Raw genomic sequence first — 24550 nt, forward strand, 5'->3', positions numbered from 1 at the left:
GGCTGGCCAGGGCCACTCGAGTGAGTGACACATGGCACAGGGTCAAGATTATGTCCTTAGAGGGTTTGCATAAGAAGCAAAAAATGGTTCACAAAGATATACTGTATATACTGTATTAATATATAATATATAATATGTAATATATAATATATAATACACAATATATTTTGGGGGCTTATAATGGAATAGGACAGCAAAGATTTTGAATAGAAAAGCAGTGAGAGAGGGGTGCGTTAGGGGTGAGAACTGTCCCAGGCCGGATTTGAACCTGCATGGGTCCCCATGGGCAATATTAGGGCAATGTGCCACAGAAGCCTGAATCTGCTGCTTTCTATGCATTTGTAATTATAGATCTAATTATAGAATTAAATACTGGTCATTTCAATGTCTGAAACATCTTGTCACCACTTTGTGGTAGAACTGAACTGAGTGAAATCTAACACAAATGTGACCATGCTTTCCATACATTGGTATGACTAAATAGTAATTTAATAGGCGTTAAATATTGATTGTTTTGACCTCTGAAAACCCTCAGCTAACCATGCTGTAACTGAATGACGCAAAAATATGTGTGGCAAACTGCAACACTTGTCAATATATCAAATCCTTCTCCAAATTCATAACCATGTGCTGTCTCTTGAGCAGCAGCTATGACTGAGATGAATTCCCAACTAAATACACCACGTTTGTGTGAAAATAGATCTTTATTCATTCAAGCACAGTCATCCTTGTTGTGCAGCATTTTACAAAAAAAGGAAGGGTATTGGAAAATGTTCCTATAAGGCTCAGGTTCCTGAGAAATCATCCAGACCATCTTTTAAAGTAATAAAAGACAAATGGGCTGATGCATACTATGCGGCTGTTGAAATGCTGCAAAAGAATTCACTGCATCCCAAAAAATAATAAATATGTAAAGCATTTAGTGCATAACCGAAATTCTTGGTAATATAAAGAAATGCAAGCCAATAAGGTTGATATATGGAAAGCCAAAGAATTCAACAGTATCCAATACACAGTCTGCCTATGAGTCGGCATGTATCCGTCTCATCTCCTTGGCCAATTTCAGTCAAGACAAAAATTCCATTCCATCACCACAAGATGGCGATGATATCCCTTTGTTTTATCTTCATAAACTCCTATTTGGGTGTATGTTCAAAACATCTCCAGTGTATCATGACAGTTCATTTGTTCACGCATGACCCCGTGCAGAGTGTATAACTTAAGTCATAGTTATGTAAACAAAATAAAAAAAGATATCAGAAAATACCTTTCAGATAGACACTATTAACAGGTACTATAGACGATACCCACCATACCTGTTCAACACAGCATACATACAGTATGTCAGCACACTTACTGTTGTAAGACAGGACATGATGCAAATGGTTAAGTGTCTGATTATCACCCTCATTCCCAGGCTGCATACATTCCCAACTTTTTAGTAGGCCTTCCTGTGGCTTTTGAAGCCTAACAAATACCTCTAGTCTTGACACATTGCATATTAGCTTAAATCCCTGTCACATCATACAGACAGATAAAACAAAAGCCATACAGTCAGACATACAAAAAAGAAAATACATATCTTTTTACGATGAAAAAAATAAGATAAACGTGAAAAAATGAACTTAACAATTCCCATCGATTTAGCTGGAAGAGCTGCAGCATAAGAGATAAGAGTAAGTTCAGTGGCACGACACATTACGCTAGGAGAAGAATGGATGCTACATGGGCTTTAGCGATAGGAAAATGGCAACAGCCTGAAGACACAGAAGTGATATCAGAGAGGCAGTGACGGGCAGCCGGGATACAGAGACCTCAATCCAGTGTTGTATATTCTAAATTATGATTACAGAATTACTAAAGGGGGGAAGAGGATTCCAAGTAAGCAGCTAAGGGAGATGTGGGCAAAGTCAGGCCCGGGGGCCACATGTGGCCCGCTGTGACATTTCATATGGCCCGCCGAGCCTTTACATGAAAAACCTTTGAATACAAAGTGATACTCTCACCCAGCATTGTTAAAAAGGCTACCCAAGGGACTTGAAGGTTTGAGATCAACCATGTAAATAGGCTACTGTATTCATCTCCCTAAATACATTTCAATATAATGCGCTGGAATGAAATAGTCAACAAGTTATGCCAATGTATATTATTATTATGGTTAACACCGGTAAGTTGCCTGTGATCTGGCCCTTCAGTCGATATTCTAAACCCAATGTGGCCCCAACTCATCATAACACAGAGTGAGTTGAAAACTCAGAGGGGTCTTATTATGTTCATTCTTCTACCGATAGACTACCTGTATGTCAAAAGACTTTTATACCTCTAGATTTATTACTAGCAGGTTGACATATTTGTCCTACTTTTTGGGATACCTTCCAGCTTCTACCTACAGTACAGCACTTCATTTAAGTAGTTTTCTAGTTGGCCTGTTGAGTATGCTGACTACAATCAGGCTGATTTAGCTGTTATCAACATATGATACTGGATTGGAATAACCACCACTGCAGATAGAGTTACATTCATTCAGTTATTGTACAATTGCAAGGATTTCACAAACATATGGTTCTATTAGAAAGAAAGACAGGAGGGAGATTCCTTTACGCATTTCTGATGATTAGATCCTGTCCAGACAATGTTATACGACATCAAGTTCCTTCTTCATCTCGTCAGGTCGAGAGACATTGTTATCCAGGCTTTCTTACTTGGCAACTCTCCTTGCTACGTCTTCGTAGGCCATTTCGATCTCCTTGTCTGCCGCACAGGTGTTGACGAACTCGTCACGAGCGTAAGCGTTCTTCAGGTACCTCCACACCCCGGTCAGTTGTTTTGGGATGTCAAAGTTGCGGAACTTCTTAGACACAACCTGCCACAGGGGGAACAGTGTTGTGTTGCATTAGGTGGCACTGACATATCAAACAGCTATAACCTTGCTGATCAGCTGCTTTCCTGAAGAGGCATAGATTACTATTATAGGATTCATAAGATCACACCTATGGCAATACAGGCAAAACACATTCTCTAATCAACCGAGATTTATCGTGTCTAAATTCTGATAATATGGTGTCAATGACAAATCCGTTTAAGTGCAGTATGTACAGTAAGTACAGTATATCACACTCATCCCACATTCAGTGTCATCATTCCTGAAACCCCCAGTCCAAGAAATGTGTCCTCCACTTCAACAATTTCACCACGTTGTTGTGAAACGTGATCATACCATGGGACGGGAACCACTTGTGTAACCGAATACGCTCCATAACACAAACACACACACACTCATGCCAGCGTCTGGTGATGCATATGATACGTACCTTCACCACGTGCAGCTTTGGCAGGAGGTTGCAGTCAGCCAGGGTCAACATATTCCCATCCAGGTATTTGCGCTTCGACTCCTTCTCTTCCTCCATGCTGTTTGCATCAATCTCATCGGGGAGCGGAGAGCACAGGAACATATCCAGCTTCTTGAGAGCCTTCAGAAGGCCCAACTCAAGACCTGTGTGAGAAGAAATGAGGAGGAAGAAATTATAGAACGGCCAGGGAAGACGACAGGCGTGGACAAAGGGGTAAATTGTCCCGGTCTCAACAAAAGTAAGGGTACCAGAATTGGGTCCCCATTGCTTTGTATGTATTGAGTATGGGGGCCTTTCAAATTACTTTGTCCTGGGCTTGGCAAAAAGCTATCAGCAGCCCTGAGCACAGCAATACCAATGACAACAAAAAAATATTTCCACATAAGTATTCAGCGTGAGCTGATGGAAAGGTTTTTGTAAACTGTAACTGACTTGAGAGAGTAACGTACTCGCGTTGGCCTCCGGCTTGGTGTTTTTCACATAGGCCGAAAACCTGGCAAAGATGTCGTTTCCTGCCGTGTTGGACTCCCGGTTCTTCGCCGCCAGTTTGGGATACCTGAAACAATACAAACACCGCCTTGAAAATCCATCATTTACTGTAGCACTGAGGTGGGCCGACAAATTTGCTTCAGGCTCGTCAGAAAAGCAGTCAGAGAGTAGTCAGCACTCTCCGCGGGACACACAAACTTACTTAGGTGGAGCCAACATCTCCTCCAGAAACTCCTCAATCTTGTTGACGTCCGTCCTCACTTCTCCGTTGAAGGTAAGGAAGGGTGGATGGGTACCTGGGGCCAGGTTATGGAGGTCGGCTGGCTTCCTAGGAGGTCACAGAGGTCACACTATGGGGCTTTGTTCAGCATTGTGTGTGTGTGTGTGTGTGTGTGTGCGTGTGTGTGTGTGTGTGTGTGTGTGTGTGTGTGTGTGTGTGTGTGCGTGTGTGTGTGTGTGTGCGTGTGTGCCCTTATGAAAACCGACCATGGTTTTTACCGTAGTAACCATGGTTTCTCTAAGTACTCTGAACCAACCACAGTACCGGTGTTACTATGGCTTATCCATATTGGGGGTAAACATGAAACCTGTGGTGCCTGACTAACCATCGATCATGATTATTCATGGTTTTCATGTTTTTTTTTCAGCATGGATTGTGTCTATGGTTTAACCATAGTAACAAACCATGCTCAAAAAACATGGTTAATTGTGGGTTTCATGGTCACCCAAAAAAACATGAAAACTTGTGGGCAGCTGTGGTGTAATGGTTAGGGAGTTGGACTGAAGATCACAGAGTTGCAGGTTTGAATCCCACCCTTACCTCTCCCTACACCTCCATCCATGACTGAAGTGCCCTTGAGAAAGGCACCCAACCCCACATTGCTCCAATGACTGACACCAATATGTGAATTGGTTAAAAAAGTGGCAGCTAAATACAATTTAATGAATCATTATAGACCGTGGTAAAATCATGGTTAGTTTTCAGAGTAAAACCATGGTTCATTTTATAGTTAAACCATAGTCAAATCAAAAAACGTGCCAAACCATGCTCAATACAATTTTCGTAAGGGTGTGTGTGTGTGTGTGTGTGTGTGTGTGTGTGTGTGTGTGTGTGTGTGTGTGTGTGTGTGTGAGTGTGAGAGAGAGAGAGTGTGTGTGTTTTGTGGACGTGTTATGCCCATTACATTGCAATACATCACAATTGGCTGACGTTTTCATCCAAAGCGATATTAGTTACAGTCCTTGGAGCAATGTGGGTTGGTATGCCTTGTCCAAGGGCACTTCAGCCATGCACATACTGTACATGTGTTTTTTTATATCATTCATTCATTTTAAAATTTAAGTTGTGGCAATACTTACAGGAAACTGGACATAAAATCAAAATCGAAACACCATGCAGTATAGGGTGCATAAAACACCCCTTGAAAATTAAAACTTTGTAAAATCCTGCTCTTCTTTACAGCATTGTTCCTTTGCACTATCACTAACTTCCTTGCAAATTTCTAGCAAATTCGACCTGTTACAGGGTAGCATAATAAGTTTGAATTTTTGAATTGTGGTGAAAGGGTCTTTTCAGCTAAATCATTGCTAAGTGTGTTTTGAGGCTGTTTGATCCAAAATAGTAAGGAAAGTCATTTGGATGAATTCTCCATGGCTAAAGGAGGAGTACATGTGTGTTCGACTAAAGGTTAAACGTATGGGGGTTAAACCTTTGCTAAAGGAAGGCTGCAAAAAACATGCACAAGGGGTTTCAAATCTGGGAAAGTGGAAAGGTAACTGGAGCATTCTTCGGAATGATTCTCCTTCCTAGTTTTGATCAAAATAGTCTAAAAGCACACTTTTCGCTGATTTCCCTTAAAAACGACCATTCACTTCAATTCGAAAGAATACTGCAAAATCAGAGCGGGGTTTTAAAAAGTTGGGACATTTGATTAACTGAGTTTTCCTGAAAAGTCGACACTACTGCAAGCAATTTGTACAATGTTATGAAGTGCTTGGCCTACTGACCAAGATATCTGAGAAAAGTCTGAGGTGGTGTTCTGTTTTTTTTTTGGTGTAAACAAAATCCAGTCACTTGTTTCAATCAGTTCCTCATTCCATTTCCTGAGTGAAATTACCTTTTCAGGTCAACGGTGGTGACATTGAACACCACCCCCTTCAGCCACAGGATCATGAAGAGGCGCTGGGAGAAGGGGCAGTTTCCAATGCTCTCTCCATCACTGCCCGCCTGCAATAGCACAGACAAAAAACAACACCAGTCAAAGTCAAGTCTTAAGTCACCTTCATTTTCAATTTCTTCACATAGTGGTTGAAATGTTTCTCACTGTCCCATATCCCAATACGTTTCTCACTGTCCCATTTCCCAATACGTTTCTCACTTTCCAATGTGTAGGTAAATACGAGACAAACGTAAATGTTTTAACTAACCTACTGTAACTTACACTGTGTGCAGGCAAGTAACATTATGCCTAAAATACTGTATAAGTGTACAGTACAATACAGTACCATATAGTACATCACTAGCCTATTATCATGGCAAGAGATGTCTATTAAAAATTAAGAAAAATTGCAACTTGCAGAGTATTCAATGGCTGCACTCAGGGCCGCTGACAGCTTTTGCTGGGCCCGGGACAAAGTCATCTAATAGGGCCCCCTACCCAATACATACAATGTAATGGGCACCCAGTTCTGGGCCCCCTATCTCCCTGGGCCCAGGACAACATAACCCTTTGTCACCCCTGTTGACGGACCTGGCTGCACTTGTGATGCAAACACTGTTTTTCATAATGCAGATGCTCTATGGTAGCTGTATGTTTTGACCATGGCATCACACACACTGAACACAAATATTATAGTCAAGCAGCAGCAAAAGACTGGCAATCACAACTGAGGGTCAGAGCACAGGCATCCTAGACAAAGACCACGTTAACATCACTGTCAAAAACCACGAGAAAGAGAATCACCTAAGGTCACGGTCATGTGAGACACTGAAGTGTGACCAGGTGCAGGGAAGCATTGGACATGGTTGTGGATCAACAAAAGGCCTTATTTGCTTTTAGAAATTTTAGATGCAAGGCAATTTGTTGTCGGGGTACACATAATTTGTACAAAATAATCCATCCTGCCAAATTTCCATATCTCCAAAAGAAAACAGAGCTCGCATAATGCAAAATACTAAACAGGGCTTGTTTTAGAAAGCCGATCTGGCCACTGGATAGGGGAGTGGTGTGAATTATGCATGGAAATTCCATTACTTGCTTCAGTAGGCCTGGACCATGGGAGTTAAAGGTCTGACATTACTGGCCCAAATATTTATGAACGCATGCAAGGAAGCAAGCAAGCAGCAGCACGTGAGTCTTTAAAGTCAGGGCTTTATCTCGTTCTATTGTCTTTCACATTAACTCCAGGCTCATAGCAATTCGGGCCCTCCTCCACTCACTCGCAGTGAAAAAGATCTAGTTCCCCCCCGCCGGTCTTCCACAAGGCACGCTCCGGTCGGCTGGCGTCACGGGCATATATTGGGTATCAAGGTCTCGGGTTGCAATTAACTTGCTGTGCAAGTGGGTGACTGTTGTTATCAAAGTTTCCGACTGAGAAACGTTCACACAGCATGCAATGCAACGTCACTTCAGGTATTTGTCATAGGTCTGTTGTTCCTGACTTCTCCTCCTCCGCCCCCAGTCTGCCCACTAAAAAGGCTTTCCTGAAAGAGTAGCCAATCCTAGATTAAGGTCAAGATTGTGTTGCACTGACTGACATTGATCTCCCTCATGAACTGTTAAAGCACATAGTGTACACTTATGATTGGTATATTTCCCTTCAATTCAAGTGATCGTACACTGAAGAAATGTTAACAGGCAAAAAAAAAATACACCCAATACATTCTTCGTTTTTATAGGGAACGATCACAAATCATTGCTGCCTGCTGTTGGTCCGAGTTAATGTGTTAAGACATTGCCCTTGCTCTAAGTTAACAGTTACCAGAAGGGCAATGACCAAGTCACAATGTATTACCTAAAACTATGTCTACAGTAGTAATGTAGTACTATGGTAGTATAGCCGTTACAATGACTATTACAACCTTCCACTGGCAGAACAGTGTGACTTATGAGGTCTGCAAATGATGTTGTCCAGTGTCCATGATTAAGTGTCTTCTTAACAGCATCTGCTATTAACATTGCCCAGTGACATTGCTCAGATGCCTCCTCTGTTAATCATCAGCTCTAGTGTCCTTTGATCGTGCGCTCTAATGTTACACAGACACACAGTATATATAAACCACCAGGGACAAGGGAAACATGAATGCTGAGCGGGTACAATGTCAATTAATATCAAACTTGTGATGCACTGGGCTAGAAGGCATGCCACCATACAGTGCATAAGCATTTGCTGGCTAAGAAAGAGGCATTCATTGTAAAAGCAGACAAAATAGACTTTCTGGCTGAGATCTACAGAAAAGTTGTCAGTAATGACAATCACAGCATTGCTGGAGGAAACACACAATTCATTTCACCAATTCAATTAACTTTTCACTAAATAAATGAAGTCTTTTATCACAGAAGTTCTCCCGTCTCTCGGTTTCGTAGACATGGGCGTTCATTTAAATCTCGAGATTGGATTGTCTGAGGAGAATAAGGAGATGCAGGGCATAAAAGGCTGCAACAAATGGGGGGCACATCTCTTCCTCCACAAAAAACACACCCTTATCTCAGAAGAACACCTTTACCTAAAACATGAGCACATTGAAAAGAGATTAAGAAATTATTCAGTAGGGGGGAACCTACCCAACCCCACAGACTTGCCCTGCCTAGTGGAAAAAATGACCCCCTTAGATTTCTCTCTCTCTCTCTCTCTCTCTCTCTCTCTCTCTCTCTCTCTCTCTCTCTCTCTCTCTCTCTCTCTCTCTCCGCATAGTCCACATACATCAGCCTTGCCAGTCAACCTCAGCCTCATAATGCCCCACTGGTAATCTAAGCGACAATATAGTGTTACCGGAGTCCTTTAGAAAAGTGAAACAGATGCTATGTAAACATTACCCCTGGTGGCTACCGGACAAAACAAATTCACGGCGGGTACTTGTTTTGAAGACGAGAAGACGACATCAAAATAGGCCTATTTTTTTTCCTAATTCAATATCAAAACTGCAGCAAATAGTATTATGCTTATTGTACAGGAAAGAGAAGGAGCCTTGGGCAGATGGTAGGTGTTGGATGTGGATGATGCTTACCTTAACAAACAGCTCAATATCGGGATCCTTATCCTCCTCGTTTGTCATCTTCGCTTCGGTTCAGCTGTCTTGCTGCTGGGCCAAAAGTCTGTGCTGTCAAACCTCTATTTTTAAAATCCCCCTGAAGTTGTTGCTGTGGTTGTTGTTGAGAAGCGATGGTCAAAACGTTGTGGAGTCTCGAGACTGTTCAGTTGCCCTGGGGCCAGAGTCTCACATGCCACCCAGTCCTGTCCTGTCCTGTCCTGTCCTGGCCTCTCTCTCTGTCTTTGCACTAGAGCACGACGAGCTCTCCCCTCAGCTTGCTTTCACCTGCGGCGATGACGATTGTGGTGGACAGGGGAAAAGCAAGCCAGAGTCCAGTCAGCCAGCCAGTCCTTGCCTACCTACCTGCCTGCTTATCTGCCTGCCTGCCTGCTTGCTTACCTGCTTGTCTGTCTGCCTGCCGTGCTGCCTTGTTTTGATTTGGAGGCGTGTGCTGGTGGGCCAGCTGTCAGTAAGGAGCACGCGCTCACGCACTTGTTCTCGCTCTTGCTGTCAGAGGGCCTCAGGCCAGAAATAGCCCCAGGGAGGGCGGGAAGGGAGGGGGGGAGGAGGAGGAGGAGCGGGGGGTGTGCGGAGATCTGAGCCCCTGGTGTCACCCGGTGTCACCCAAACACACCCACCTCCCCACCCTAGTCCAAGTGGCCTTATTGGGGTGAGTGACATAACGACTCATACAGGTATGCATATGATGGTGTATGGATGCTATTATGATTAATGTGGAGTGGGAAAACTCATGCTGATGAACTGGATGGAATGGGTGACGTGTGTTTGTGTGTTTGTGTGTTTGAATGTGTGTGTGTGTGTGTGTGTGTGTGTGTGTGTGTGTGTGTGTGTGTGTGTGTGTGTGTGTGTGTGTATGCACATTATGCACATTATGCGACTTATCAGCTGATGGGTGTGTATAGGTGTGTGTGTGTGTGTGTGTGTGTGTGTGTGTGTGTGTGTGTGTGTGTGTGTGTGTGTGTGTGTGTGTGTGTGTGTGTGTGTGTGTGTGTGTGTGTCTGTGTGTGTCTGTGTGTGTGGGGGGGGGGTTACGAGTGTGGATGTTTAATAGGTTTGTTTTTTGTTTTTCTTTTATAATGTAATGTAATGCGTGTGTGTGTGTGTGTGTGTGTGTGTGTGTGTGTGTGTGTGTGTGTGTGTGTGTGTGTGTGTGTGTGTGTGTGTGTGTGTGTGTGTGTGTGTGTGTGTGTGTGTGTGTGTGGTTCCGGTACATTGGGCCTCAGTTAGTGGTTCATGGTTTACTAACCATGACCATCAAGAAGGTCTCGCATTGCAACTGCGGAGCAGTACGAAAGAACACAATTTTTGGTTTATGATTTTAGAAAGAATCGTGTCCTAAATGGTCTTTATGCCAATGCTGAGCTCTGAAAATCATCCGAGACCCCAGCCATCCTACAACCCTGCATGTCATGTAAAATCAAGTTCATTCCGGCATTATTTGGTGGGACATTCAAAGACAAAAAAATAATTTATTTCCATGTTGATGGGAATCCCTTTTCAATTTTATGCACAATATGCACATTATCAGATGATGGGTGTGTATAAGTGTGTGTGTATGTGTGTGTGTGTGTGTGTGTGTGAGGGGGGGGGGGTTATGAGTGTGGATGTTTAATAGGTTTGTTTTTTGTTTTTCTTTTACAATGTACTGTATACAGTATTTACTGTCTGTCTCGATGATAACCTGGAGTCTGTTCAATAAAGTTTATATATAGGATGATGAGTCTGGGGTCTTTCGTGAACCAAAAAAACACAAGGTGGCATCCCCGTCAATGTCTCATACAGTATTCACGTCCCAAGTCTTTCCCGACTGTCACGTGGTATGGCATGAAAGCGAAAGTGCTGTTAGTCAAGGCCAGTGTGAATTTGGCAAGTGACAGAGAGGAGAGGAGAGAGGAGAAGAGAGGAGAGGAGGGGAGAGGAGAGGAGAGGAGAGAGGAGAGAAGAAGAGAGAAGAGCCACCCGCCCAGGACATTCCAGTGACTGTCCTCTCTAAATTTAGAGTGACCAGCTAGTGCACTGCACTGCACCGCTCCCAGTTTATGGCCGTACCAAGGTATTAATGACCATAGCGGAAACTCAGGGTGCTCCCTGCTGACCTGTGGGTGTGTGATGAGGGGAAACTTCAGCTCCAGGGCGCTGACCTCATGTTGAGAGATGGTGGTGGTGGTGGAACACTGTTAATGATTCGTCAGCAGCATGTCTGATGGCAACGCTATGAGTATGAGGCATCCTGAAATCAGATGAAGTTCAGAAGTTAAATTGATGTTGATGTAATGGTAATGCACTGTGATAATTGGGCAAATGCTGAAATAAAATGTACTTACAATTATGGGTCATTTCATGTGAAATCAGACACTGTGGGGCCAGACTGACCTGGATTTTAATATAACTTATTGTGTGTTTTTGGTGGCTAGGCAGAACCCCAGAACTGCATGAATATGGCACTCACCGATTCTTGAGAAACTGGCTAAAACACGTCTCAGCAATAAACTGCCAATTCTGTTGAAAATAAACTACATTTTCATGAACAAAATGAATCCAGGTAAAGACCCAGGGGTCTGTTACACAAATGTACAGTCGTTTGACATATTTAAGTGTAATTTTATTACTTTTCATGGCTATAAACCTGCCCACATCCTGTAAAAACAGCTGTCCCAAGGACAGACATCATCATTTCAATTGACTTAAAATGTAAAAATCACTGATATTATTGAATAATATCACCATGATGTAAAAGTCCATATTGAAGTGGTTCTACAGATATGCACATAGTGCGTGTAAAACAATATTTACTACTATTTTCTGATTGCTCAAAATGTGTCCAGCATATTAGTCACCACCGTCAGATATTTTTTTTAAAGACAATAAAATCAGGTATTCACAAGGTCATTGTCATTACTGAGGACCCATTTTTAAACCTTTAGCAGTGCATACTTCACCATCACTGAAGCTCCTGTAAGTTCTGTTCTATTTTCTCCTCAATTTGTTAATTTGTTTGGACACTGGGACTGTCCCAACCATAAACTGTCAACACCGTCGGGGGTTTTAATAGTATTATGTTACATTAATGTTAATTAATATATACTTTTTCAGAAGCGGCATGAAGCCCCTAAGAAACAGAGCGAAAACAAAGTGGCTAGTGTGAGCAAAAAATGCATAATATGTAAGAGTGTTTTTTTGTCTCACACCGTTAGATGTCACCACCGTCAGATTTTGTTCCACTCATCATCTTGTTCCATATTTTACTAAATTGTGCTGGTTAATAAAACATTACCAGACATGTTAGTAATAATTGTGATCCAAACTTATACTCTAGCCTCCACTGAGGTGCATTTGGAGGTTTTTTTGTCACAAAATCTGACGGTGGTGACATCTGATGGAGTTCACAAAAAAGCATGTGTTATACATGTTTTTGACAAGTTTTAAGAATATGCTTCCAATAAGTATCTAAAATTATGTTGAATTGTAAAAGTAATTCACTTAAGTACAGTAAACATATATTTTTTTTACTTCTAATTCTGTCAGATGCTGTTGACAAAACCAAGAAAAATGTAAAACATGTGGAGATTGGCCAATACATTCACTGCACAGCCAAGACCTTCATCAATGATAATACACCTCTATATTTTGGATTTGAACAACTTAAAACCTGTTCATGCCACATTTTCAATAATCTAGGCCTACTTCCTAGAGTATCTAACAAATGAAGAAAAAACACACGCACAAATATACTGAGCACACACAAAAATAAAGTGTTTATGCTAGATGTCATTGACTTGAGAGGGCTGTTTATTTTGCAAAATGTAGGTAATAATTAGGTCACTTTCACCACCCTCAGATTACTGTCACCACCGTCAGTTCTTAAGTCACCACCGTAAGAAGGACTTTTGGACATTTTAAATGAATGTGCTTACAAAATTTTCCTTTGGAGTTGTTGAATTATTAAAGTAGGCTAACAGCAAATTTAAGCCTACACGAATATTTGTGAAATTACAAAAAATTGTTTGGTCTAATTAGGCATTAAGTAAGCATTGTCTGACAGCACATATTTTTAAATTAGAACACATGAAACAGTATTAAAATAGAATGAAAGTGAATTTTCAACATTTAAAGGCGTATGTGTGAACCAAAAAAACACATAATCATTTAAAAACTCCAGATACATATGCAACCAAATCAATACACTTTTTATTGATTTTAGTTGTGTCTGACGGTGCTGACAAAAAACAAGGTATGATCGGAGAAAAACCTGATTTCTGAAAAAAATCAAAATGGGGAGATTGGCCTTGAGCATTTCTGAAAAGCCAAGACCTTTGTCTACGAGGATATACCATATTATTTTGTAATTCACTTAGGTTTTTCCTTTCAAGATTACAACCTGTTTTAGCCACTTTCTCAAGAATCAGTGCACTAATATTAAGGAAGAAACAGACTAGGAATGTTTTAATGAAGAGAGAAGGACGCTATACATTCATACTTGATTATGTCAGTCAATTTAAGTCACAAAGAAATTGTTTTGGTGTTTTTTGAAAGCTCTTTTGTGAAGTAATCCTCACTAACACTACTCTATTACTACTTTACTACAACTCATTTCAACCATTAAATCACAGCATCTCTGAAAACTAACATTTTAGGTGTTGTTCATGACATTCCAGGCAATGTTTGGGCAAATATTCATATTCAATTTTAAATATTTCAATATCTCATAATTCATACTCAGTTAACAGTTTTCTCCACGTTGGTTGTGTAGTTTGTAGAGCCAGAAAAGAGCTTTCAAACGACATAAAAAACCTTTTCTTTGTGACTTTGTGACCTGTTGTGACTGACATTGGACGGAAGAATGTTGTATAGTGTCCTACCCTCCTTAGTCTGTTTCTCCTGCAGATTCAAATTTCGTTATGGGGTTCTACCTCACCACTTAATTAAAAGGGAAACTAGGTTTTATTCAAATATGTGTCGGCCGGCCCCCAAAGTGTCTGATTTCACACAAAATTACCCATGTCAATGGTTATCATATTGTGTGGTGAAAAAGTCAAGCAGGGAAAAAAAAATTAAGCAGACATCATTTTCCTACCTTGAATTTGTCTGATAGGAGCGAAACACTAAATGTAACCAAATGTTAAGAAAGTACACCTCCAGCAGCCTACCAGCCAATGCCCCTATGGCCATACTGTAGCCTATTTGACATTAGGTAGGCCTAGACTGTAAACTAATAGGCTATTGAGCACTGTAACTTGGGGACTGTAGCCTACTAATATTGCTTTGGATAAAAACGTAGCCTATTGTTCATAGCACATCCACAGCCAGGCGCGGAGTGGCCATCGGGAGATCGGGGACTTGTCCCGGTGGGCCGCGGCCGCGAAATATTTTACAACGGCCATATTATGTTCTCAGCCGGCCCCAAAGTGTTCGGCCGCACTGTATTCTCAAATAGTCCAGCGTTGAAACTAATGCGAACTAGCTACAAATCAAGTCTTAACTACATAGTGTGATTGACTCAACAGTATATATACCGCTTACCCGACCGCAATACCTCAGTGACGGTGTCAAACAGTAAATTGGCCACACCCCTTCTCTACTGATAATGTTCATACACCGTAGATCGCGGAAGTTTACTAGATCTTAGTAACATAGTTTCGTTTTCAGTATTTCAAGAACCTGTGATATTTAGATTGGTTACCAAGGAACGGAAATATTAGTCAGTTGTGATTTATTTTCCGATTTCCACATGACTGTTACAGTTTACAGTCTGCCACTCCAGATTCTCTTGTTCTGTGGTTATTGACTTGGGTTACGAACATACTCCACCAAGTGGTAAGGAAGTGAACTGCAGCTAAGCAGGAAAACACGTTGTACATGTTTTGATGGCATTGCATTGGTTTGTTAGAACTAGAGGTATATCTCATTACAGTCGAAATAATGGTATATCAAACATACATTTATATATGGCACATTTAGGATGTAGCCTATGTAATGTCTGAAGAAATGGAACAAAATAATTACCACACAAGAAGATTCTGATGTGAGCAGTGCTGGGTGTGTAGCCTAAACTGTGGATTAAAATGTAATTGCAAGAAACAAAGACATTTGCTGCGACGAAGACAGCGTTTTAAGGTAGGCCTACACCGTTTGGTTATACATTTTGTTGACTTATGGTTGTGCTTTGAAGTAGCTAGGTTTGGCTTATTTGCTGCATGGTGGGTTTATTGCACAATGTAGACAGACTTTTTGTAAACTATAGGCTACTATACTATATTTTGTAAGCCTACTCTTCTAAAAAATCCCCACACTCAAAACTTTGTGCCCATGCTCATCCGTCTTCCTTAAACGATATTTCAATTTCAAACTGTCAAAATGACAGTGGAGTGCACATTTGCATGTAACAGTAGCGTGATGTAGCCTAACCTAGTAGGCCTATGAATGCTTTGGACTGTGATGATGGCTCCAGTGGTGTAGTCTACTTTTTGAAGTGGGTATACTGTATATTTGAGCATTTTTTATGTGTACTGTATACATTTGTGCTATTGTAAATAATGGATCAATCCATTTTATGTGGGTATACTGCAATCCCTGACATTTTGAAATGGGTGCGTATACCTGCGTTTTACATAGACTACACCACTGGCTGTGCATTTCATCAAGGTGTAGGCTAAATTCTCCAATTCAGGTTGATATTTTGACTACACTAATGTTCACATGTAGTACGACTGCAGATTTCGTGGCTTTTGTCTTTTTGGTTAGGAAACCATGTTGTTCACTTTGTTTGTTTGTTTGTTTGTTTGTTTGTTTTTTTAAAGAGGGCCGCCAAGGGGGAAATTCTCCCGGTGGGAAAAGGTGGGCCACTCCGCCCCTGTCCACAACACACACACACACACACACACACACACACACACACACACACACACACACACACACACACACACACACACACACACACACACACACACACACACACACACAGACACACGCGCGCGCGAGCGCGCGCACGCACGAGAGAATGGGTGGAATGCTTGTAGAACAGGCCTACTTACCCAATATGCTTTCCAAAGCAAAGACTGTCAACCTTTTCTCTTTTTTCTTTTCGACCACATGAAGAGTTGTAGAAACTAGTCTTGTGATACAAGACAAGCGCATCGTTTGCTGGTCTCCAGTTATTTTATTCCTAATTCCTAATCATTTTATTTTTCTTAGCAAAATATAGACCCACAACAACATTGATGCATTCTGACTACAACCAAGTCAGCTACGCCAATATCACTTCCTGTTTAACAGAATAAACTTTGTCAAAATAAATCTAACCTAGCAAGAACAACCAATATTACTCCACTGAGTGCAGCACGTAGTTCAGCTACATATTTTATATATCACCCTCTTTGGGTCTCTACACTAGTACAATACATTACTTACTTTTAGACAAATAAATGGAAACCTTCATGACATTTATTTTAAAATACCGGTACGTCAATACCACAAGAATGCTGCGAAATACTTCACTACATGTTCAAGGGCACTCATGGCTCCGCCTTTCCTTCACATGATTGGTAAACACATTTTCCACTAACGTGCCATTGGATCGGCGTAAGAAGGACCCGCCTTATATACAGGAAGAACACACACTGGTGAGCAACATGCGTTGAGATCCTATGCCTTTTCTACATTTTTAATAACTTATCCTATGAGCCGCTTATTAATAAGACAGGCGTAGCCTATTCTGTATGTATGCGGTTGTTTTTATACATTTTGGTACTGGGTGATGCAATTCCTGCTTGTAAAGTAAAGCATGTGGGATGTGAAGCATGTCTTTCCTTGTGACACTTATTTCTTATCATAGCAAAGAGTATCCAATAATGTTAGATATTCTTTGATCATAGCCACAAAAAGCACCACTCCATAATCATGAAGCTCAATTATTTGTCTTTTCTGGAAACAGTGGCACTTGGGTAGCAGCAGTGTCAAGCTTGGATAGTTTCAACCAAGTGGTATATGTGGTGATCTTGCTTCAGCTCCTACTTCACTTATATGAAATGAAATAGTTCTATGTAGAAACTGTTTGCAATGCAGGAGGCAGTGTTGTCAGTGGTTGTTTTTATAAGCTCGGCACACGAGAACAAGCTGTACTAGTTTAGGTTGACTGAGACGAGCTTGGTTGTAGTAGCCTACACATTTTGTTGGATGCAGGTTATGTAAATAAGCACTAGGTGGCGACATCATTCCATGCTTCAAGGGTAAAAAGAGCTGAAAACAGTGAAGCAAACATTACAAATATTTTTTATATGTATGTGCTCTCTCATTGTTGCATTTCAGTTTCCAGATGGCGGTGTCTGGCAAAGTGGCGACTCTGCGGCTTCCCCCTCTCCCTACAATAGGGGAGATCATCAAGTTGTACAACCTCAGAGCTGAGAAGCAGCTGTCTCAGAACTTCCTCCTGGACATGAGACTTACAGGTGAAGGAACCTCAAGTTTAAAAGTAAAGAATATCATCTGTGCATAATCAATAAATATTACGTACAGTCTACAGTATAATTACAACAACACAATGCACCGTAACTCTGTATTTGTTTATGTTGATGATGAGAACAATCAGTCACACCAGGCAAGCAACCATGATGTTCTTTTGCCTGGAGACATGACAGCCATCCATTCTATTATTATCATCATCAGGATGCGTTATTGACGTGACATGGCATTGGATATGACATGTGATAGACATCAATTGCCTATTATTACTACAGATAAGATCGTGCGGCAGGCGGGCAGCCTGAAGAACGCCCACGTGTGTGAGGTGGGGCCCGGCCCCGGGGGACTGACGCGCTCCATCCTGAACGCAGGAGCTGCAGATCTGCTGGTGGTGGAGAAGGACCCCCGCTTCATGCCCAGCTTACAGGTAGAGTACTGCCATGGGGCACTGCCATGGGGCACACTGCCAATGTAGTTCAAGAGACAAGACTTGCAGAAAGATTATTTCTGTTTATATCGTCAACAATGTATCAATTAAAAGGAAAAACAAAAAGAGACAGCACTTGGGGTTTATTCCAGGAAGAGGGTTATGCCACTGGCTGTGTCAACTTGGAGGTATTATTCTGTAACTCAGAAAAGCTTGGTGGTTTATTTAGCTCAGAGAATGAAGTCACGCGATTCTTGTATGAAAAGGTTTACATTTGTATAAGCATACCCACAATGTGGATTACATCCCTGTTCATTTAACTGGACGTTAATCATTCATAACAATGCTTTTGTGTGTTCGTTAAGATCTCATAAGCAGTGGTGGCTTCAGAGGCTGTAGTCCAATTACACTCTTATCATTGATTTAACCACTACCTACATTTATCTTAATCACATCTCTGCCAGATAGAGAGGAGTTTGTTATTAAAAACACTTAGGCATTGGCAGGGCTGGACTAGGGCCAAAAATAGTCCTAAATTGTGAGCCAGGCTCCACCATTAAAAAAAAAAACAACAACAACCACCGCATCAGCCCCTGAGGACTGTCAGGCCCACCGGGAAATGCCCTGTATGCCAGATTACCAGCCCAGGGGTGCGTTTCTCGAAAGTGTAGTTGTTAGCCAGTTAGCAGCTTGGGTAGTTGCCAATGGGAGATTTCATTGCAAACAACAAAGTAGCTAATGTAGTTAGCAACTATGGTTTCGAGAAATGCACCCCAGGTCTGGTCATTAGCCAGGCCAGGTGAGATGAGTTGATCGTGTGGTAGCCTCTGAATACATGTTGGCCTTCAGTGCACTGTTCATGCAGGATTTATGACGTGACTCGCTGAAACACTCAAGGCTCATGCATTTCATAACCACGTCGATAGCATGATGCTGTGAAAATGATTTAACTCAATGATTTTTGGCTGTGGGCAGATGGATTACAAGCTTTTAACAAGCCCGTTGCCTCACGAGTTGTTTGTGCATTGATAAGTGGACCGACTACAGTACAGCGCAGAATGTATAATATGGCTGTTTAATGCCAAGTGAGGCATGAGGGCTGTCATGATGAAGGGCGTTTGCTTTACAATTTGACATTGCGTCACACCACCTTACAGTAGCATGGAGGGAATGTGCTCACCAAGAAACCACTGCGATTTTGTCACACAGCAGCACTACTGTACTATGGCAATGCCTGCATCATTGATTTTAGAAAGATGAAGCCCTGTATTCTACTGTATATCATTACTTACTTAAGTTGTGCTCTTTGATGTACAGTAATTATAACATCAGCATGTGATTGTACACCAGTTTTATTACGCTGTACCTAATGAGGTAGATACGCTGAAAGAGTACTTACGCTTTAACTTTATACCCCTCTGCTTAGAAATGCATATAACTGACGATATTATGCATGCTATCTCTGCAGTAGTATGATTTTTTTAGTCGTTGTACTCACACCATAGGAACTATGCTCATGAGGAACTAGTAGGGTTTTTGTTTCAGAACTGCAATGTGTGTCTCTTGGCACATATTTCACACAATGGCATATATTTCACACAATATTTTAACAATTATGTTTTCATAAACACCCGGAGGTCTTGTGCTGTATACAAGCACTCTAGAAACTGTAAGTAGACCTTTTAGTGGCACTGTATGGATCAGTAGAATCAAATTATTTTCTACCAGTCCTGAAAGATATGATCTCACAGCCAATGGGACTGAATAAGTAAAGTGAGATGAGCGAGGAGGGTGGGGGGTGGTGTGGGGAGGGGTGTATTATAATCTAACATGCCGCCATGTTCCCTTACAGAGATCTATGCATGAGCCACTCATAATTCATGGCAGCCATCTGTGTGCTTGGCCTCCACTCCTCCTGCATCGCACACGCATGTTGTGTTGTGTTATGTTGTGCATGTGGTGTGTAGTGCTGTTAACGCGGTACTTTCCCATGTTAACGGTGCTTGTCTTGATTCAGCGAGACGCGTTTACGAGGCCGTGTGTCTTCTTCTTTCTTTCTTCCTCCACCCCACCACCCCCCACCCCCCACACAGCTCCTGGCGGAGGCGGCCCCTGGCAGGGTCAGGGTAGTTCAGGGCGACATCCTCACCTACAAGATGGAGCGCGGCTTCACGCCTGACATCGCAAAGAAATGGGAGGACGGTACGTTGGACCAGGCTCGCAGTGGGGTTGGGGGGCTGAGTGCTAAACGGGCCAGTTGTCCCAGCCCAGATAGATGGAGGGGGCAGAATTGGGTCTTCATTACACTTGGGACGGGGGGGCCTTTCACATGATTTTGTCCTGGGCTTGGTCAACGCTGTCAGTGGCCCTGTGATGGATAGATATCACCCAGCAACCAAGCGAACACACACACACACACACACACACACACACACACACACACACACACACACACACACACACACACACACACACACACACACACACACACACACACACACACAGATCCCACTGTTTGTTTTGCCCTGGGAGCTCCTTGGGCACCATGGGGCTGCAGTAAATTAAACCAGTGCGCCAAATGCGTTATGTTAACATTGCATAAATGTTTCCAAGTTGTGTATGTTGTTTTCAGTATTTATGACCTACAGTAAATTATTGTAATCCCAGCGGTTAAATCACGGGGAACATGCTGATGACTGCATATACGGTAAGCCTCACAGTAGCGTGAAGTGAAGGCACGCGTGCATGTGTACTCGCTGTAAATCAGCATTTTTTTTTTCAAATAGAGGACGGATTTGAAGTAGGGCTATACTGGGCTTGACCGTCTGTAAGTCCCATAAGGGAGAAAGCATGGGCAAGATGCCCTCAGACAGTTTGTGCTCCGGACGTTCAATCTACTGTAAATCAGATTCTAATTCTAATGTTCAGCAAGGGAGATGAATTATTGAATTATTGGCACACAGCCTTCTGTAAATCATGTTTTCTTTTCCAATCATGGATTTGCAGTAGCATTTTATAGTGAGCATGAGTACTAGGCAGGTCAGATGATGGGCAACATTACACAGGTTCCATGTTGTTTCCACATGTTTGTTACATTTCAGCCATTCAGCTGATGCTAATTCGCATAAGTGAAATGGTTTAAATTATTAAACCGAAACAAATGTATGAAGTGTATAGCTGTAAACACAGCAGAATAAAAAATGCCCACTCATCTACCATATAAGAACACATTGCGGTGCAGAAAACAAAACAACTTGATGGCTTGATAATGCAGTGCAGTGGTGGATATTTTCTTGGTGTGGTGAAAGATTTTAGCTTCTAAATACCTTCTCACTTGGTTTTATGGCTTCATATCTGTAGCTGTAGTATTTCACATCCACTACTGTATTTTGTTCTAAAACCACATGCCAATCAAATGTATAATAATAATATAATGTAAAGTAGTTGTAGCAGAGGAAAATAGAGCTACTGTATTCAGCTGAAAGGTGAAATTTAAATGTCAGGCAGCCTGCCTACACGTCATTCACACAATACACAATATACATTACAAGACGGATCAATCACATAACACACATGCAGAACTTGAGTCAATGACTAAAATCTCAATTTCAAGTTTGTCATAGTATCTGTGTGTCTTCTGGTCTCTGCAGAGCCTCCTAACCTGCATGTGATTGGCAACCTGCCGTTCAGCGTGTCCACGCCACTCATCATCAAGTGGTTAGAGTGCATCTCATCCCAAAGTGGACCCTTCGCATTCGGCCGCACACAACTCACCCTCACCTTCCAGAAAGAGGTGGCCGAGGTAAGCTAGCCACATCCCACCGCATGTTTATTATCTAGAGGCCAGGACAAAGGACTTATCTATCTATCTATCTATCTATCTATCTATCTATCTATCTATCTATCTATCTATCTATCTATCTATCTATCTATCTATCTATCTATCTATCTATCTATCTATCTATCTATCTATCTATCTATCTATCTATCTTCGTCAGGACCAAACATGGTAGATAATAAACACAGCAAGACGGTCTGTGACTGTGACATAAACGTTAATTAGAGCTGTAACGACACACTCAGCTCATGATACGGGTTGTATCACAGCCTTTGGCCCACGATACACCCCTCGAATTTTTATTAAATGTATGTTTTTAAATTCATTAATGTGCTTTTTTACATTTGCCAACATTACAAAATGGAATTATAAATAAAGACTATTATAGTTTATAGGTAGAACAGGTTACAAGATGGACTGAGGGATCTTTTCTGGACTGAGGGATAACAGAATTTTGAAAGGATGTATCACTATACTGCCTTTTTGCATCGTGTTTGTCATCGTAGCGTGATTTCTCGGTTCCATACAATGTCGTTACAGCCTTAACATTAATACAGTATGGGTCCGATAATGTGCGATGACTTTCCGTTCCTTGGCCGAGGTAAGCAAACCACACCAAACATGGAGGCACTGTGGCTCATTTGGGAAAGGCACTACTCTACCATACATTTGGGGATGTGGGTTCAAGTTCGACCCAAGGTGATTTCCTGATTCTTCCCCCATCTCCCTCTCCCACACAATTTTTCAAAATGGACGCCCTAAGAAACATCTTAAAAACACACCAAACATTGTAGATAATGCACACAGCAAGTCTGTGGCATAGACATGAACATGTACGCTGTACATTATACAGTATGTGTCAGATGAATGTGCAGTGTGCAGTGATTTTCCTGTCCCTCATGTGCCTATGGTCTATGGTATTCTCCTTGTCAGTGGGAGCTAGTGGGCTTCAGTTGCTAGCTATATGTACTCTCTAGGTGAGTGTCGTTAACGCACGACTGACTTGTCTTCTACACCTCGTGGTGGGTCGTCGTACGAGGAATGGCCGCTAATCAGTTGTGTCAGCCCTTCCGTGACTGTGGTTCCAGAAAGTGGCTCTTCGTGACAAGATCTTCACAGACCTCCCATCTTTGGTCGCGCCATCTTCTTCGTTCTCACTCGCTTTTCCAGCCCTGTATCTTCTCTTCTCCTCCTCATCTCCTTATCTCCCCTCCTCTACCTCTACTCCTCCTCCTTCTCCTTCCCTCTCCTCCTCCGCTCTCCTCCTGTTTCCTCCTCTGGCGCTCTCCCCCTCATTTCTCCTTGTTTACCTTCCTCTTCTCCTCCTCCTCATCCTCTCATGTCCTCCTCCTCTTCCTCCTCTCTCCTCTCTCCACCTCCTCCTCCTCTCCATATCTCCTCTACTCTCCCCCTCCTCCTTCTCCCCATCTCTTCTCCCCCATCAGACTGACAGAAATGAATTGCTCCATGACACTCGATTAGGAGCTCATTAACTCTGTATCAGCGTACTGGTGAATCCCTCAGGATGGAGCTTCATACAGTTGGCTATCTACTGCGGCAGGCGGCGTAATTCATAGTAACAGAAAACCATAACATGGCCACTCAAGAAGGAATCGATTTCCTGACGCCAGTTATGATTGGAAATAAAGTTAAAAGTCCTCTGTCAGCAGCTATTATTATACATTTACAAGTGGAGTTGTAAACCTCAGTTGACTTCAGTTAAACCTCAGTAGTTGATGACTTATTTCAGATACTTACTTCATTGTATTTTGTACTATATTAGGGATGTGGTTGAACTTTGTGATTGTGCAGAATTCATCCCTCAGTGAAGTAGATGTGTGCACATCCCACCATGGTCGGCTAGATGCAGGAAAAATTATGTAATTACAAAATGAAAAGAGAAAATGAAAATTTGCAGCATTTCTTGCATTCTTGTCTCATATTTATCAGGCACAATAATACAGGAATACAGGCACAACTTCCTCTCTTTATTTCACAATTCATTCTTGATCATTTCTGGGGGTGAATAAACCATCTGTTATTAGATGGTGCATTAAGTATCTGTTAATACAGTAGGACTATGTATCTACAGTATCTAGCGTCTCGAATTCTCTAGCCACATGTACCGTATGTGTCTACATATCTATCTGTTTTTCTGTCTGTCTCTTTATCCATCTGTCCATCTACTCATTCATCCATTTTCTGAGTCAACTGGTAAGACCCCAAGTGTATTAACACAACTCAATAAGCAATGTTTGACATCACACTAATTGCCAATGTCTTATTTGAAATAGCAATTGAAATAGTTAAAAATGGCGCACTGTAAATTGATTTCCTTTTAAGTGGAGGTGTAGAGGTTGACGTGAAGGTGAAGCCTTGACTAAGGTCTATGGATGTAATGAGGCATTGACCCCTGTGTTCTCTTCTCTTCTCTTCTCTTCTCTTCTCTTCTCTTCTCTTCTCTTCTCTTCTCTTCTCTTCTCTTCTCTTCTCTTCTCTTCTCTTCTCTTCTCTTCTCTTCCTGTCTCCTTTCCTCATCTCCTTCCTATCTTCTCTCTTCTCCTCCCCCCTCGTCTCCCTTTGCTCTCCTCTCCCTCTCCCTCTCCCATCCCTCTCTCCTCTGTCATCTGTTCTCTACTCCCTTCCTCTGCCCTCTCCATCTCCCTCTCCTCCTCTTCTGTAATCTCCTCTCCCTCCCTCCCATCTTCTCATCTACT

General features: G+C 42.0%; 2 protein-coding genes across 2 annotated transcripts in view; one reads left to right on the forward strand and one right to left on the reverse strand.

Moving 5' to 3' along the window:
- Positions 1 to 694: 694 nt before the first annotated feature.
- On the reverse strand, positions 695 to 9566 carry clic5a (chloride intracellular channel 5a). Its single transcript, XM_063184478.1, has 6 exons — positions 9067 to 9566; positions 5957 to 6066; positions 4042 to 4167; positions 3800 to 3906; positions 3312 to 3493; positions 695 to 2863 (listed from the first exon to the last, which is right to left on the reverse strand). The coding sequence occupies exons 1-6, from the start codon at positions 9112 to 9114 to the stop codon at positions 2699 to 2701; spliced, it is 738 nt and encodes a 245-aa protein (XP_063040548.1). The 5' UTR covers positions 9115 to 9566; the 3' UTR covers positions 695 to 2698.
- Positions 9567 to 16663: 7097 nt separating this feature from the next.
- tfb1m (transcription factor B1, mitochondrial) overlaps positions 16664 to 24550 on the forward strand; it is a 65084-nt gene continuing 57197 nt past the window's right edge. Inside the window, exons 1-5 of the mRNA XM_063224228.1 lie at positions 16664 to 16730; positions 17416 to 17555; positions 17844 to 17995; positions 20089 to 20197; positions 21646 to 21797. Coding sequence (XP_063080298.1) covers positions 17423 to 17555; positions 17844 to 17995; positions 20089 to 20197; positions 21646 to 21797 — 546 coding nt within the window. The 5' untranslated portion in view covers positions 16664 to 16730; positions 17416 to 17422. The remainder of the gene's footprint in view (positions 16731 to 17415; positions 17556 to 17843; positions 17996 to 20088; positions 20198 to 21645; positions 21798 to 24550) is intronic.

Source organism: Engraulis encrasicolus, chromosome 19, assembly GCF_034702125.1.
Source record: "Engraulis encrasicolus isolate BLACKSEA-1 chromosome 19, IST_EnEncr_1.0, whole genome shotgun sequence".
Lineage (NCBI taxonomy): Eukaryota > Metazoa > Chordata > Actinopteri > Clupeiformes > Engraulidae > Engraulis > Engraulis encrasicolus.